At 47.4% G+C, this 17399-nt stretch overlaps 1 protein-coding gene across 1 annotated transcript; it reads right to left on the bottom strand.

Annotated features, from left to right (window-relative positions):
- Positions 1-1859: 1859 nt before the first annotated feature.
- Positions 1860-5023, bottom strand: LOC309540527 (elongation factor 2-like). Its single transcript, XM_082237467.1, has 4 exons — positions 4741-5023; positions 3023-3205; positions 2785-2917; positions 1860-2120 (listed from the first exon to the last, which is right to left on the bottom strand). The coding sequence occupies exons 1-4, from the start codon at positions 4996-4998 to the stop codon at positions 1927-1929; spliced, it is 768 nt and encodes a 255-aa protein (XP_082093593.1). The 5' UTR covers positions 4999-5023; the 3' UTR covers positions 1860-1926.
- Positions 5024-17399: the final 12376 nt, after the last annotated feature.

Here is a 17399-nt window from a genome sequence, read left to right as displayed (position 1 = left end):
AAGGGAATTAGAAAATTCTTGGAAGTAACAGGCTTAGGGGCAGAATAAGAATAGGTGGTAGTAAATATTAAGGATTTGAATATTAATAAAAGAGATGAGGATAGTAAATGAAAGGAGTGAATATTATTAGAAATACGAATTTGGAGAACTACTATACAGGGGTTATAATGAAATTCAGTTAGAGGGGATTTGAGGAAGTCAGGTATCAATGTAACGAGAATTAGAGATTTGAAGAATTCTGTTTTGTGTTTTTCTTTTCTTGGTGTGTGTTTTGTAATATTTTCTTTTTTTCTGTGATATGTGGAAATGAATAAAAAATGGCAATTTGTTTCCCATTTTTCCCAATCACACATTCAGTTGCACATTTGTTTTTTCGGGGTGGGGCGTTTGCTTGTTTGTTAAAAGTTCTAATGAAAATTTCTCCCAATATCCAGATTTTCATATGCAATTTTGCTCATACACACATTATGCAAGCAATTTCCTGTAATATACAGTAATGCAGTTTTCTGCCGTTCATTTCAATGTCCACTTTAGCCTAATTTAGACGTTTCGGCATACACTGGGCTGGATTTGCTAAATTCAGAGAAGTGTGACTTTTTGTTTTGGTTTGCCTATTGTTTCAGGAAACATGAAACAAGTCCACTTATTTATTCAGTGAAGTGTATATACATCTTAATTATCGCAAAGGTATCATTCGCTCAATCACTACTGGTCTTTATTCATGTCTGTGAGAGTCCCCAGGCGACTTATTTTGATTGCTTGCAAACAGGTTAGATTATATCTATTCCTCATGGAGCCAGCTGTTTGCAAGGGAAGAGGGGGTGGTTACAAGTTAATGAGCACTCATCCTGATTTGCTTGCTGGGACTTTGCGAAAACCATCCTGTGTGTTTTTGACCAGCTATTCACAAAAATTAAACCCAGAGGCCTTCAGCCGCTAATGCTCTACAGTCTTCAAATCTATTGTCTTTTGAAAAGACCAACCCTGGGTCGTATGACAGCAACCTACGCCAAAATCAGGGAGCTGTGAAGCTTCAAGTCAAGGACCACTCATCTTTTTGAGGCCTGTGGGCATTATCTGCCGAACCAGATAAACTGTTGTGGGCACCACAAACTGCAGCCTGGTCTATGGGCTACAGCTGAATGCTTGCCGCACGCCTCATTGCAACAGCCCTGTAGGCGCCAGCGAAGGACTGTGTGCACACATACAACCCCAGTTTTCTAAATAAAACTGCTTTCGTACAGCACAGATGGAGCTCCCCCCTTGCTTCCAAGTGTGTGGGGCTCAGGTCTCAACAGCTGTTAAAGACATCCAACACAACAGCCAGCCTCGTCTTATTAAATTTATTATTCCAGTGGTACTAATACATTGATTTGCACAAGGACACCCATTTAGCAGAGAGGCTGCTTTTGCCCAACTAGAAAAGCCTCCCCCCCCTTTTCTCTCCCAATCCTAAAAGAAAATTCCTCCAGACTGCCCCCCTCCTCCCCATTTGAGTATGGAATGAAATTTCACGCACCCTTTTCTTTTCAGAAGTTTGCCTGTCCTCCCCAATCTGCAAACCAAGGGAGGAAAAACCCCCCTTCACTTGGCTCTGAGCGTCAAATAAATATGGAGACGGGCAACGTTTCAGTTGCATCAAATGGAAATGTATTTTTGGAAGTTATAATGGCACTGGGTGAGCGGCCCCGCTGGTTCGTGTGCAGACGGCTTGGAACCTCTAAGGCTGAATGCAGACACGGCTCTTTTTAAAATCTGCCCCGAGACGGAAGATCAAGCAAGGAAGTGGCCCAATGCCTTTTGCAAGACACCTGCAGCACTGATGTTATTATGCAAGTTAAATTTGGAGTCCCACAACATACATTTTTAAATTTATTCTTTTACATCTGGTGTTGCATTTTTAATTCAGCTTGGTTGATTGGTTTTTTACAATTTGTCCAGGAAGTTATCTAGTGCCGGAATGCCCTCCTTCAGCCCTTTGCGCTTGCGGGTCTCAGCGACCACCTGGCAGGGGCGGCTGGTGTTGTCGAACGGGTCTCCGGGCAGGATCTGCCAGTGGTCGAACACACACTGGGGGAAAGCCTGGCCACCTGTGTTGGATCTCAAGTCAGCAGTGAAGCCTGTGAAGAGAGAGGGAGAGAGAGAAGAGTTTATACTATAAGCAAACAAAACTGTAAGACAGAAATACAGGTGTTCAAGTTTACCCACACACCCCACAACCAGCTAAAAGCAGCATCTTAGCTAAAAGCAGCATCCTGGAGGCATCTACCTTAATAAATAATATTAGTAATAATTTATTAATTTATACCCCACCGATCTGGCTGAGTTTCCCCAGCCACTGTAGGCGGCTCTCAACAAAATATTAAAAGCACAAGAAAACATCAAACACTGAAAACTTCCCTAAACAGGGTTGCCTTCAGATGTCTTCTAAAAGTTTATTTCCTTGACATCTGATAGGAAGACGTTCCACGGGGAGGGCGCCACTACCGAGAAGGCCCTCAGAGCTGGGCCTCAGTGTCCAAGCTGAACCATGGGGGTAGAGATGTTCCTTCAGGTATAACGGGCCATTTAGGGCTTTTAAAGGTCATTCCCAAACTTTGAATTGTGCTCAGAAATGTACTTAAGAGGAACAGAAGTCTGCTACCAGGGCAAGACCTGCTCAACTTTGTAGCAGCCATCTCAGATTAGCCTGGGAGACAACCTCTGATCGATCCTTCACACCTCCAGCTGCTGACAAAGGTTACCTGGAAGATGCAAGTGCAAGTGATAAAAGCTGACACTTACCAAAGGACTCGTTGACAGGGAGATAGGCCTTGACCACAAACATGGGGGTGCCGGCCACCTGGGACTCCTCAAAGACGTGCCCCCGCTTCCTGTTCAGCACGCCATAGATGCCACCCACAACCTGTTCTGGGCACTGGAAGGGGAAGAAAGTGGGTATACGTTACAGCACTGCACAGAGTCAAGCCAGTGGGCTGCCGGCGCCGCCTCTTAAGAACACAGCCTGCCTCCCGTTACCCACCTGGATCTCCACCAGGTAGATGGGCTCCATGAGGCGGGGCTGAGCCGTCAACACGCAGGCATAGAGGCACCTTCTGGCCGTGGGAATGATTTGGCCACCTCCGCGGTGGATGGCGTCCGCGTGCAGGGTCACGTCGTGCACGTCAAAGCGGATGGCGCGCATGTTTTCCTCGCAAAGGGCACCCTGGAGAAAAGAGAGAGGTTGAGGGTGGGAGAGAAAATCATTTTCCAGTTTGCATTCAACCCAACTTTTCTGTCCTTCCTCTCTGAAGCAGGCAACGTAGTTTTTTTTTAAAAAAAAGCAATTAAGCACTCTGCCATAGCAGCCAAGAAGCAAAGGCAGGGCCAATGCTTCCTTCGGCTCACGGTCAGCCTTCTTCCTGCAAACTGTCAGAGCCAGGAGGAGGAGGAGGAGTTGCCCAGGGGGACCAGAGGATGGGAAGAGCGTGATCTACTAAGGGGCAGAGAATCGGAGTCTAGATATGATGGAGAGCAACAACAACTGAGAAAGGATAGGCATAATATTTTACAAGGATGGGAAGGAACATCATGGACAGAATAACTGTCACACACAGGAGGTTTACGGTAACATGTCAATACGAATAGATGTCGTTAGTACTGCAGTTGTTGTAAGAGGGATTGTTATTTTAACTGGAGTGTAATTGAGATGGGTAAGATTTTGGAATGCAGAAATAAAGCAAATAATCAAACCATCAATTCTAGCACATGGGAGGCCACCTAAGTTATTTAATTTGGCATCTGAATAATTGGAATTAGCAATTGTATATAATTTGGTATTGCTATAATGAGGCCATTACAGGGTTATTGTAATTGAAAACTAATGATGATTATTATATATAAAAAGAGAGAATTGGAGACTAGAAACAGGGGAGATGCAAATGATGATTATTATATATAAAAAGAGAGAATTGGAGACTAGAAACAGGGGAGATGCAAATATCCGTTGATTCCCTTTCCATCCCTGCCCCGCAGCACAGGCGTCCCATGGAATCGGAAGGGATCCCAGAGGTCATCTTGTCCTCTTGCAATGCAGGAATCTTTCCCCCCATGTGGGACCAGAACTTATGACCCTGAGATTGAAAGCCTCATCCTCTACCATCTCCCCACTGCCCATGGCAGCTCCTCCTGAGGAAGAGGTAGTGTGTGGGGGGACGGACAGAGCACCTAGCAGGAGGAAGGGGAATTCGGAGACGACACCCCCACCCCCCTCGATCAAGGAGGAGAAACGCAGGCCAAGCAACCCCCAGCAAGGAAAAGTGAGCACCTGAAAAGGACACCCCATCGCAACTCAGGGGGAGGGGGCAAGAGGAAATCACATACGAGGCTGATTCAACTTCCTAAAGCTGGAACACAGCCTTGAGGGGCTGATGTGACAAAGCGCTCAAAAGTTACAGGGAACCAGGCAGAGGGCCTGTGGAACGCCCTCCCACCAGATGTCAAAGAGGAAAACAACTGCCAGACTTTTAGAAGACATCTGAAGGCAGCCCTGTTTAGGGAAGCTTTTAATGTTTGACGGACTATTGTATTTTAATATTTTGTTGGAAGCTGCCCAGAACGGCTGGGGAAACCCAGCCAGATGAGCGGGGTGCAAGTAATAAATTATTATTTGGAAACTGCAGCAAGTCTCGGCTCCGTTCCAAGAAGGCAGGACGCAGACAGCCCACCGCCCTGCAATGAGGGGCGCCCACTCTTGCTTACCTCCTTCGTGGCCCACTGGAAGCCTGCCACAACGCTGTCCTTGATCTCGTTGAGGTACTGCACCCCCTTGGTGATGTCCGTCAGGATGTTGGGGCCAGTGCCGTCCGGGCCGAAGCACCAGATCTTGCGGGCCTCGGCCGCGTCCCACTCGCACTTCTCAGCCAGGTAACGGGCCCGTGTTTTCAGCTCCTGGCAGGCGGAGACGTCTCCTTTGTCGATGTCCTCGGCCAGGCCGCCGGGGAAGGGGCGGGCTTTCATGTACAGGCGGTTGCATACACAACGTGGCCTGTGGGAGAAGAAGACTCACTTTAGCTCAGGTCTGTGTTACGATATGGATGCAATGCGGCAGCGAGCTGCAGCTGGCTGGAAAGCAAAACATGATGGGAATGTTGGGATTGTACCGTGGGAACAAAGGGACAGTCTATTCACAGTGCGGAGCACTGGATTTAGCTCAGAGTGTAATTTGACCTGTACAGGAAGTACAGGAGGTGGAGTTTGTCTCTCTGCTGTTGGTGTTTGAAGAAAGCAGACGTGTTTCTCTGTAACGCTGCAAAGACAGAAATAAAGGCATGTAAATACATTTCTGTCTATCTCTTTCCCCTGCCTGGGGGCAGGGAAGAGTGGTGTGTTCTTCTCACGCTTGAGGAGGATCGCCGATCGTGACCTAGCCTGGATCCTGCCAGAGAATGCAGACAGGGAGGTCAACTGGGATTCAAGCCGGGTGCCTGGAGAGTGGCCAGTTTCTCCTGATAAGGCTTGATTTCCTAACAGTCTGTCCTCCTTGCCCAAACCTTGAGCACTGCATTCCTTATCAGCTATAGTTCCGCCTTATCCATTTCTGTGATTTTGATACCAGCTCTCATAGGAACGCCTTGGTTTTAAGTATGAGAGTTCGTCTGGAAGTCTGGAGCAGGGTGTTCTCTGTGCAAATCCTCCCTTCGTCCTCTTACCTGTATTACTTGCGGGGAGGGGGTTTCGGCAGCAGCCTCAGCGGTGCAGGAGCCATACCCTGCAAGAAAGAAGGAATCCCTGAATGTGTGAATGGTCTGTCACTGACCAAACAACCAGGGACGGGCTTCAAGAAGCCGTTGCAGGAAGTCAAGTCCCAGGTGAGCAGAGGGCTCTTGGGTTCGAATCCTGTTTCTGGCGAGGGGCGTACTGATGGGGGCAGGGGGGCGGGCTGCCCCAGGTGCTATCCTGAAGGGGGGTGACATTCTGACGCGCCCCCCAAACCCGCAAATCGCGAGCGGCAAAGCATAGAGCGGCACAGCAATGAAATCCCCCTGTCCCCTTACCTGTGAGGCGAGAGGCCGTTGTCTCGGCTCCAGGCCCTCCCGGGACGCGGCGGCTCCCAAGCTGAGCCTTCTCCTCGCTGCAATACAAAGGGAGACATCAGCCGGCGCCTGGCTCCCAGCCATGCAAGCCCCAGTCTGGGACAGGAGGGTGGGGACCTGGGAAGGGGGCATATTCTCCTACCTGATCTTATTAACTGCCCCACCCTGAACTCCTCCGTGCGGGCATCTGGGCTCCATCCCGACCGGTCTGCCACAGAGGCAGCAGCCATAGTCTCCCCCGCCTCCGGAATCACTCGGGTGGCGTTCTTAATGGGGGGAAACCTTGGCTGCTGCTTCTGCGCCAGGAACGGCCGGGAAGGAGCCATTCCCGCACGGGGAACGGAGGGAGGGTGAGGCAGGCGAGAATCGGGAACAGCTGGGAACCGCCAATATGCTCTGTCGATCTTCACCCCGGGAGCAGGCACTGAAGCCTCGTTCTTGCCAGCCTCTCGCCTAAGAAAGAAACAAGCTCTGTTATTCTGATTCCTTGGAGGAGTTCCAGATAAATATATATATAATATTTCTTATTGTTGTTGTTGTTTAGGCGTTTAGTCGTGTCCGACTCTTCGTGACCCCATGGACCAGAGCACGCCAGGCACTCCTGTCTTCCACTGCCTCCCACAGTTTGGTCAGACTCATGTTTGTAGCTTCGAGAACACTGTCCCACCATCTCGTCCTCTGCCGTTCCCTCCTCCTTGTGCCCTCCATCTTTCCCAACATCAGGGTCTTTTCCAGGGAGTCTTCTCTTCTCATGAGGTGGCCAAAGTCTTGGAGCCTCAGCTTCAGGATCTGTCCTTCCAGTGAGCACTCAGGGCTGATTTTCTTCAGAATGGAGAGGTTTGATCTTCTTGCAGTCCATGGGACTCTCAAGAGTCTCCTCCAGCACCATAATTCAAAAGCATCGATTCTTTGGCGATCAGCCTTCTCTATGGTCCAGCTCTCACTTCCATACATCACTACTGGGAAAACCATGGCTTTTACTATACGGACATTTGTTGGCAAGGTGATGTCTCTGCTTTTTAAGATGTTGTCTAGGTTTGCCATCGCCTTTCTCCCAAGAAGCAGGTGTCGTTTAATTTTGTGACTGCTGTCACCATCTGCAGTGATCATGCAGCCCAAGAAAGTAAAATCTCTCACTGCCTCCATTTCTTTCCCTTCTACTTGCCAGGCGGTGATGGGACCAGTGGCCATGATCTTAGTCTTTTTTATGTTGAGCTTCAGACCATATTTTGCGCTCTCCTCTTTCACCCTCATTAAAAGGTTCTTTAATTCCTCCTCACTTTCTGCCATCGAGGTTGTGTCATCTGCATATCTGAGGTTGTTGATGTTTCTTATTATCATCTATATATTTATATATCTATATATTTATAATATTTCTTATTGTCATCTATATATTTAGACATATCTATGAGCCAATTTTGTGCCCCACCCCTCACCTGCGCCCCTGGCGGAGGCCCATCTCACCACCCCCTAGCTAGGGCCCTGCTTGGACCACAGAGAAACCCTCTCCATAAAACTACAGGGATCTCTAAAATAGGGTCTTCCTCCTCCACCCCCATGATCCCTGGGAAACACTTCCCCGGCCACACAAAGTCACAACATACCTCCGGATGTTCCTGGGTTTTCCTGCACCGCTGGGCTGCTGCTCCTTCCCCAAACCACGGCCCTGCAAAAGAAGAAGGACACTGTACTCTCTAGGGGGGCAGAACTAGCACCCCTGGCAGGCTGCCCATGCCCACGTCGCCACAGGCTGCCAGCCTGCTCTTGCCTGGGCGCCTGACCCCTGGCTTGGAAGGAGGGGAGCAAGGGGCTGGGGCGAGACGGGACTGCAACCCCCCAACCCAGCCCTGTTTCACTCAGGTCAGCGCCACGACCTCCCTGCACATGTGGGGAATGGATTCCCCACGGAATTAACCTACCACAATTAATGAGTGTTAGAATGGCGCTGGTTCTATAAATTAAGGGGTTTACAGCTGTAAAGATTAAGATTGAAAAGAAGAAAGGAGGTTATAAATTTGAGAAGATTGAGAGTAAGAATTTGTTGGGGGAAAAGTTTGAAATTAGAATGCAATAAGGGGAGGTATGGGGGAGTCTGGGAAATAAGTTATATGGAAATAAGGATTTGAAATTATACATGTTTTTGGTCTGTTTTGTGTTTGTTTGTGTTGTTTTGTTTGTTAAATTTTTTTTTGTGAAATTTGAATAAATTTTTTTTAAAAAAGGAATTGCTGAAACAAATAACAGAAGTGGAATACAAAAAGGGAGGTGTGAGGAGGTCGTTGAAATAAGTGGATGAAAGATAAGATATTGAAATTGTTTGATGTGTTTTAAACGGTTTTTGCTTTGTTTTGTTAGTTTAGTGTTAGTGTTATATAGTGTCTTTGTATTGTATTGTGTTGTCTTTCTTTCTTTCTTTCTTTTTGGGTTTAAATTGTTGGAAAAGTAATAAATATTATTTTTTTTTTAAAAAAAAAGGAATTAACCTACCACAATCTCGAGAGGTGGTGCCCCTCCAGCCTCCCTCAGGTTCGGGCGCCTCAGGAGCCTTTTATTTCCTAGGAGACAGAAAGGAAAATAAAAAACAGAGGAAGAGGTTACAGGTGGGAAGACTTATAACACCTTATAGAAATGACACCAAAGAAGGATGTTCTTCTCATTATAGGGGATTGGAATGCTAAATTAGGGAGTCAAGAAATAAAAGGAACAAGTGGCAAGTTTGGCCTTGGAGTTCAAAATGAAGCAGGGCAAAGGCTAATAGAGTTCTGCCAAGAGAACAAGCTGGTCATCGCAAACACTCTTTTCCAAGAACACAAGAGACGACTCTACACATGGACATCACCAGATGGGCAGCATCGAAATCAGATTGATTATATTCTCTGCAGCCAAAGATGGAGAAGCTCTATACAGTCAGCAAAAACAAGACCTGGAGCTGACTGTGGCTCAGATCATCGGCTTCTTATAGCAAAATTCAAGCTTAAACTGAAGAAAGTAGGAAAAACCACTGGGGCGGTTAGATACAATCAAAATCAAATCCCTTATGAATACACAGGGGAAATGAGGAACAGGTTTAAGGATTTAGATTTGGTGGACAGAGTGCCTGAAGAACTATGGATGGAGGCTCGCAACATTATACAGGAGGCAGCAACTAAAACCATCCCAATGAAAAGGAAATGCAAGAAAACAAAGTGGCTGTCCAACGAAGCCTTACAAATAGCAGGGGAGAGAAGGCAAGCAAAATGCGAGGGAGATAGTGAAAGATACAGGAAATTGAATGCAGATTTCCAAAAAATAGCAAGGAGAGACAAGAAGGCCTTCTTAAATGAGCAATGCAAAGAAATAGAGGAAAACAATAGAATGGAAAAAAACAGAGATCTGTTCAAGAAACTGGAGATATGAAAGGAACATTTCGCTCAAAGATTACCATAATAAAAGACAAAAGTGGAAAGGACCTAACAGAAGCAGAAGACATCAAAAAGAGGTGGCAAGAATACACAGAGGAATTATACCAGAAAGATATGGATGTCTCATACACCCCAGGTAGTGTGGTTGCTGACCTTGAGCCAGACATCCTGGAGAGTGAAGTCAAATGGGCCTTAGAAAGCACTGCTAATAACAAGGCCAGTGGAAGTGATGATATTCCAGCTGAACTATTTAAATTTTTAAACGATGATGCTGTTAAGGTGCTACACTCAATATGCCAGCAAGTTTGGAAAACTCAGCAGTGGCCAGAGGATTGGAGAAGATCAGTCTACATCCCAATCCCAAAGAAGGGCAGTGCCAAAGAATGCTCCAACTAGCGCACAATTGCACTCATTTCACACACTAGCAAGGTTATGCTTAAAATTCTACAAGACAGGCTTAAGCAGTATGTGGACCGAGAACGAAAACAAAAAAACATCCCAATGAAAAGGAAATGCAAGAAGGGGGAGAAATGGAGGCAGTGAGAGATTTTACTTTCTTGGGTTCCATGATCACTGCAGATGGTGACAGCAGTCACGAAATTAAAAGACGCCTGCTTCTTGGGAGAAAAGCAATGACAAACCTGGACAGCATCTTAAAAAGCAGAGACATCACCTTGCCAACAAAGGTCCGTATAGTTCAAGCTATGGTTTTCCCAGCAGTGATGAACGGAAGTGAGAGCTGGACCATAAAGAAGGCTGATCGCCAAAGAATGGATGCTTTTGAATTATGGTGCTGGAAGGAGACTCTTGAGGGTCCCATGGAGTGCAAGAAGATCAAACCTCTCCATTCTGAAGGAAATTAGCCCTGAGTGCTCACTGGAAGGACAGATCCTGAAACTGAGGCTGCAAGACTTTGGCCACCTCAGGAGAAGAGAAGACTCCCTGGAAAAGACCCTGATGTTGGGAAAAATGGAGGGCACAAGGAGAAGGGGATGGAAGAGGACGAGATGGTTGGACACTGTTCTCGAAGCTACCAGCATGAGTCTGACCAAACTGCGGGAGGCAGTGGAAGACAGGAGTGCCTGGCATGCTCTGGTCCAGGGGGGTCATGAAGAGGCGGACACGACTAAACAACAACAAGTTGCTTTGGGAGACGATAATCAGGCATAGCCCAGTTCTGTGAAGCTTGGAGGGGGTGTGTGTGAGGCATCTGGGCTTTAGCAGCACAGTGGTGGCTCGGGTTAAGAACTTAATTCGTTCTGGAGGTCTGTTCTTAACCTGAAACTGTTCTTAACCTGAGGTACCACTTTTGCTAATGGGGCCTTCCGCTGCCGCCGCGCCGCCAGAGCACGATTTCTGTCCTCATCCTGAAGCAAAGTTCTTAACCTGAGGTACAATTTCTGTACAAGCCAAGCCCTGGCTCCATGGCTCACCTGAATCAAAAGAATCTTCTCGCTTCCAAGTCTGGAGAGAGCCTTTTCTTGCTGCGTTAAACAGCCACATTCTCGGAGAAATGATGGCTGTGTGCAGCTCAGCTTCAGCCCCCCCTCGTGCCGCCTTCTAGAACCCACCGCTCTCAACCGCCTCTCACCTGCCCCCCTTTCAAACTGCTTTTAAAAGCCTCCTTCCATCTTCCATCTCCACCAGAATTCCACTCTCTCTCTCTCTCTTCCCCCTCCCTCCCTGCTTTGGAATTGTAATAGCATCACCTCACAATAATAATATTGCCACTCATCTCCTCTAGGCCTCTTACCTGGAGAATCCATCTTTCTCTACAAATCTCTCACCATCATCTGACAGGCATCCCCCTTGCAGGGCATTATCAGGCTTGCTTGCAAAGCAGCACTTTGTGACATAGGCTGGCAAACAGGGGCCAGGCTGCTGGGTTGTCTGGTAGCTGAATGAAGAAAAATAAAACTAGGGGCGTCAAAGTGTGCTGGGATGAGGCCACTGTGGATCAGGCCAGAGGGGGCTGGTGGGGGTGTGTGGTTGTGCCTCCCTTTCTTCTACATCTTGCTCCCCCGCCCGTTCCTTCTGGTGCTCGAAAGAATCAGAGCATGGCAGAGTTGGAAGGGGTGCCAAGGGGCATCTAGTCCAACCCCCGGCAGTGCAAGGATCCTGCCCACAGCCAGCCCCTGGCTGGACTCCACACTCCCACCACCTTCTTCCCAGCCGGATGCACAGACCCCTTGCCCTTCTGCATGGGGTGGGGAAAGGGGAGAGAGAGATGTTTTGCTCCCTGTCCCTCCGGACATGGATATGAGAGCCCTGCCAATATATCAAGGGCGTCACAGGGAGGAAGCTTGTCTTCTCCTGCTCCAGAGGCCCTCAGGACCTGAAGCCCTGGCTTCAAGCGACCAGGAAGGAGAGTCCGACTCCAGGAAGAACTTTCTGACAGCAAGAGCTGTTTGACAGTGAGAGGAAATCCCTCAGAAGGTGATAGACTCTCCTTCCTTGGAGGTTTTCAGCAGAGCTTGGGGCGGCCATCTGCCATGGGTTCGCAGGGTGTTGGACTAGAGCGTGTTACTTCCAGGTTTCGACGCTCATGCATACGCCGACGCTCAAAATGATGTCACGCGCATGCGCAGAAAGGCAAAAACGACGTGTGTGTGTGTACGCAGATGTGCCGTCGCTAGTTACGTTCGCTTCTGGATGCGAATGGGGCTCTGGAACGGATCCCGTTCGCATGGTGAGATACAGTGGTGCCTCGCAAGACGAAATTAATTCGTTCCGCAAGTCTCTTCGTCTTGCGGTTTTTTCGTCTTGCGATGCACGGTTTCCCATAGGAATGCATTGAAAATCAATTAATGCGTTCCTAGGGAAACCGCCTTCAGACCAGGTCCGGGGACAGTCTGTCCCCGGACCTCTTCTGAAGGCTGGGGGGGGGAGACAAGGGCTTTTCTTTCCACCCCCAGCATTTAAAAAAACCCCGGGACAGCGGAGGACTTCTCCGCTGTCCGGGCGATCTTAAAATGCTGGCGGGCGGCATTTTAAAATCGCCCCGGACAGCAGAGGACTTCTCCGCTGTCCGGGGCGATTTAAAAGCCCCTGAGAAGGCAGGCAGGGGGGACAAAGACTTTGGCCCCCCGCCAGCCTTCAGAAGAGGTCCTGGACCTCTTCTGAAGGCGGGCGGGGGGCCAAAGTCTTTGCTCCCCCCGCCTGCCTTCAAAAGGTGTCCCCGCTGCGGCGGGAGGTGTCCCCTGCCCCCCCGCCCGGCTTCGGAGCACCGGGAGAAGCCATCTCCCCGCAGCCCCTTGCTGCAAAAGACGTCGGGGGAAGCGGGGAAGCGAAGCGCTTCGCTTCCCCGCTTCCCCCGGACGTATTTTGCAGCAAGGGGCTGCAGGGAGATTGCTATCTCCCCGCAGCCCCTTGCTTCAAAAGAGAAGACCCGCTGTCCCCGGGGCAAGCTTCATTTTGCGAAGCAAGCCCATAGGGAAATTCGTCTTGCGAGGGAACTCGAAAACGAAAAAACCTTTCGTTTTGCGAGTTTTTCGTCTCGCGAGGCGTTCGTCTTGCGGGGTAGCACTGTACCACTGTACTGTAGCATATATTCAACACCAAAAACAGCGGCAATTTGTTTTTGACAAAGGACAGCTGGACATATAAATGCCCCCATTACCTTCAGTAGCTTCGGGCCTCATCAATCCTAAATCTGGCCCTGCGTCGGACGTTTGGCTTCCAAATAATGTTTGCAAACCAGAACACTCATTCTGGGGTTGCAGTATTTGGGGACCGGAATGCAAGGCGTTTGAGATCCAAGGTATAACTGTATGTTCTTTTAAATATTTTTTTTTCTCCGTGAGAAAGACCCTGATGTTGGGAAAGATGGAGGGCACAAGGAGAAGGGGATGACAGAGGACGAGATGGTGGGACAGTGTTCTCGAAGCTACCAGCATGAGTCTGACCAAACTGCGGGAGGCAGTGGAAGACAGGAGGGCCTGGCGTGCTCTGGTCCAGGGGGTCACGAAGAGTCGGACACGACTAAGCGACTCAACAACAACAACCATGTCTGGTCTTCAACATGAAGTTTCAGATTGAGTGTAGCAATTTTGAAGAGACGTTTTATTAACAAGCGAACACCCATTTATGTACAACATCCATCAATGAACTTAACCTTCTCTAACAGAACAAGCTAACTGACAGCCAGGCTCTTTAGAGTCTATTCAGCTTAAAGATACAGTACTGTGTGTGGAAGAGGACTGGAAGAAATTTAAGGATTATTTGCAAAAGTATTGTAAGCTGTATGAATGTTAGAATGATGCAGGATATAAAGATAATGTGGCATTAGTGATATACTTGAAAGGAGTATGCAAAATTGGTTTAAAAGAATAAAAGTAAAATTGGAATAATATTATGTCAAGCTAAAAAAAATAGATAATAAAAGGGAAAAATTGGAGACACAATAGTTGAAGGGTATAACATAAAATAAGATTTGAAAAAAGGTGAAATATTGCTGAATAAGATTTTGTAAATGGGAACACAGAAAAGGGAGATGTGAGGGAGTCAAAAAAGAGGGTTATGGAAACAACATTTAAGAAAGTGAATATTCTCTTTTTATCTATGCTTTTTCTTGTGTCTTTTTTTCCTTTTTTTCTTTTCCTTTATGTGTTTAATGTTTGTATTTTTTGTATTGTATTTTTTGTCATTTTGTATTCTCTCTGTTTTTTATTGTGAAAACTTAATAAAACATTTATTAAAAAAAAGATACAGTACTGTGGCTGTGCAACAGGAGAGGGGGGAAAGGAATGGAAATGGGTTGTGATCTGGGTTCAAGGGAGAGTTGAGAAAAGCAAGGAGGGGTCAAGGAGAAAATGGGGTGCGAAGGTTGTTTTTTGTTGTTGTTGCAAAAATGGAGAGAGCAAGTTGGCATGGGAATGGGGTTGAAGAACAGGTGCAGACGATGGCTCCATAATTGTCAAGGCTGGGTTCAGATGCAGGTTGAGACACAAGAAGCAGAGCCTGTCAGTGCAACTGATTCTTGGTTCAAGAAAACAGCATACAGAGTCGGACATGACTAAACAAAAACAAGTCACCATGTTCCCTAAAGCGGTGGGGGTCAGCCTGTCCAGACCTTACAACCAACCTCTGACTTCCCAAGCTGGAAAATGGGACCGACGTCCGCATTTCTGCTTACAGTTTACACTTAATGTAGAGGGGGAGGAAAGCGGGGGGGGGGGATGCACTGGCATCCCTTGGGTTTCAGACAGTACGTGGGTAAAGGTATTTTAATTTCACCATCTGCAGTGATCATGGAGCCCAAGAAAGTAAAATCTCTCACTGCCTCCATTTCTTCCCCTTCTATTTGCCAGGAGGTGATGGGACCAGTGGCCATGATCTTCGTTTTTTTGATGTTGAGCTTCAGACCATAGTTTTTTGACCCGTGCTAGATAGCAAACACAGATCGCAAGGGACGGGTCGATTGTTCCTTTTTGCTTGGAGCAGTGTGTTCCCGGTGCCCATCAGCTGGTAAAATGCAGGGTTGGGACTGGCAATACACAACGCCCTTTGTGCAGCCAGCTGTTGGGAGCCCTCCATAAGGAATTTTGACAGGTGGAGAAAACTCACGTGTACATGATGCCATGCGATTTGACCTGTGGGTTGCCCCACACAGCCAGTCCGCCCACTTGGTGGGGTCAGGTAGTAAAGATCCGGACCCCAAAGCCCAAACGATTCCCCACCTGAATATATCTAACATGAGCCTCCCCAAACACAAACTTCAGGCTGAGTCTACCTTAAGAGCCATTAGGCTGACAGGTACCAGCAGGTCAGATGCGGGTGGCACTGTGGGTTAAACCACAGAGCCTAGGACTTGCCAATCAGGTCGGCGGTTGAAATCCCCGCAATGGGGTGAGCTCCCGTTGCTCGGTCCCTGCTCCTGCCAACCTAGCAGTTCAAAAGGACACCAGTGCAAGTAGATAAATAGGTACCGCTCCGGCAGGAAGGGAAACGGCGTTTCCGTGCGCTGCTCTGGTTCGCCAGAAGCGGCTTAGTCCTGCTGGCCACATGACCCAGAAGCTGTACGCCGGCTCCCTTGGCCGATAAAGTGAGATGAGCGCCGCAAGCCCAGAGTCGGCCACGACTGGACCTAATGGTCAGGGGTCCCTTTACCTTTGCTTTTTACCAGCAGGCCAGACTGCGTGACCTCAATGCTTGTAGATATCAGGCTGTCTCAAAAGACAATGGAGTGCACTTCCAGGGGTGAAATCAAACTACTGTGTTAGCAACACCCAAGTAACAACCGCAGGGCGTAAGCCTGGGCAGCGAATATGGGGGTCCTGCACTGCCTAGATGACAAGACCCGCTGATGGGGTCCAAAGGAAAGCAGAGCAAGACACCTGGATGCAGGTGTTGCCAGTGTACAAGCACCACCCAACCATTTTAGGGAATCCATTTAGGATTTGTGCACTTTACTCCTTAACCCTTTCTTTTCCCCAAGGTATCTTCGCAAGGCATGGGAGGTTTAGGATCAGTTTCCCTTATCTTCCCAGGTTAATAAGCCCTATCTGGCCATACCATGATTAGTGATTAAGACAAATGACAATGTGATAGAAGAAATTTAAAGAATATTTAGCTAAATATTGTGATATAAGGGAATTAGAAAATTCTTGGAAGTAACAGGCTTAGGGGCAGAATAAGAATAGGTGGTAGTAAATATTAAGGATTTGAATATTAATAAAAGAGATGAAGATAGTAAATGAAAGGAGTGAATATTATTAGAAATACGAATTTAGAGAACTACTATACAGGGGTTATAATGAAATTCAGTTAGAGGGGATTTGAGGAAGTCAGGTATCAATGTAACGAGAATTAGAGATTTGAAGAATTCTGTTTTGTGTTTTTCTTTTCTTGGTGTGTGCTTTGTAATATTTTCTTTTTTTCTGTGATATGTGGAAACAAATAGGAAATGGCAATTTGTTTCCCATTTTTCCCAATCACACATTCAGTTGCACATTTGTTTTTTCGGGGTGGGGCGTTTGCTTGTTTGTTAAAAGTTCTAATGAAAATTTCTCCCAATATCCAGATTTTCATATGCAATTTTGCTCATACACACATTATGCAAGCAATTTCCTGTAATATACAGTAATGCAGTTTTCTGCCGTTCATTTCAATGTCCACTTTAGCCTAATTTAGACGTTTCGGCATACACTGGGCTGGATTTGCTAAATTCAGAGAAGTGTGACTTTTTGTTTTGGTTTGCCTATTGTTTCAGGAAACATGAAACAAGTCCACTTATTTATTCAGTGAAGTGTATATACATCTTAATTATCGCAAAGGTATCATTCGCTCAATCACTACTGGTCTTTATTCATGTCTGTGAGAGTCCCCAGGCGACTTATTTTGATTGCTTGCAAACAGGTTAGATTATATCTATTCCTCATGGAGCCAGCTGTTTGCAAGGGAAGAGGGGGTGGTTACAAGTTAATGAGCACTCATCCTGATTTGCTTGCTGGGACTTTGCGAAAACCATCCTGTGTGTTTTTGACCAGCTATTCACAAAAATTAAACCCAGAGGCCTTCAGCCGCTAATGCTCTACAGTCTTCAAATCTATTGTCTTTTGAAAAGACCAACCCTGGGTCGTATGACAGCAACCTACGCCAAAATCAGGGAGCTGTGAAGCTTCAAGTCAAGGACCACTCATCTTTTTGAGGCCTGTGGGCATTATCTGCCGAACCAGATAAACTGTTGTGGGCACCACAAACTGCAGCCTGGTCTATGGGCTACAGCTGAATGCTTGCCGCACGCCTCATTGCAACAGCCCTGTAGGCGCCAGCGAAGGACTGTGTGCACACATACAACCCCAGTTTTCTAAATAAAACTGCTTTCGTACAGCACAGATGGAGCTCCCCCCTTGCTTCCAAGTGTGTGGGGCTCAGGTCTCAACAGCTGTTAAAGACATCCAACACAACAGCCAGCCTCGTCTTA

This window comes from Podarcis vaucheri (assembly GCF_965113315.1).
Source record: "Podarcis vaucheri genome assembly, chromosome: 9".
Classification (NCBI taxonomy): Eukaryota; Metazoa; Chordata; class Lepidosauria; order Squamata; family Lacertidae; genus Podarcis; species Podarcis vaucheri.
The sequence above is the reverse complement of the archived record's forward strand: the minus strand, read 5'-3'. Positions and strand labels throughout refer to the sequence as shown.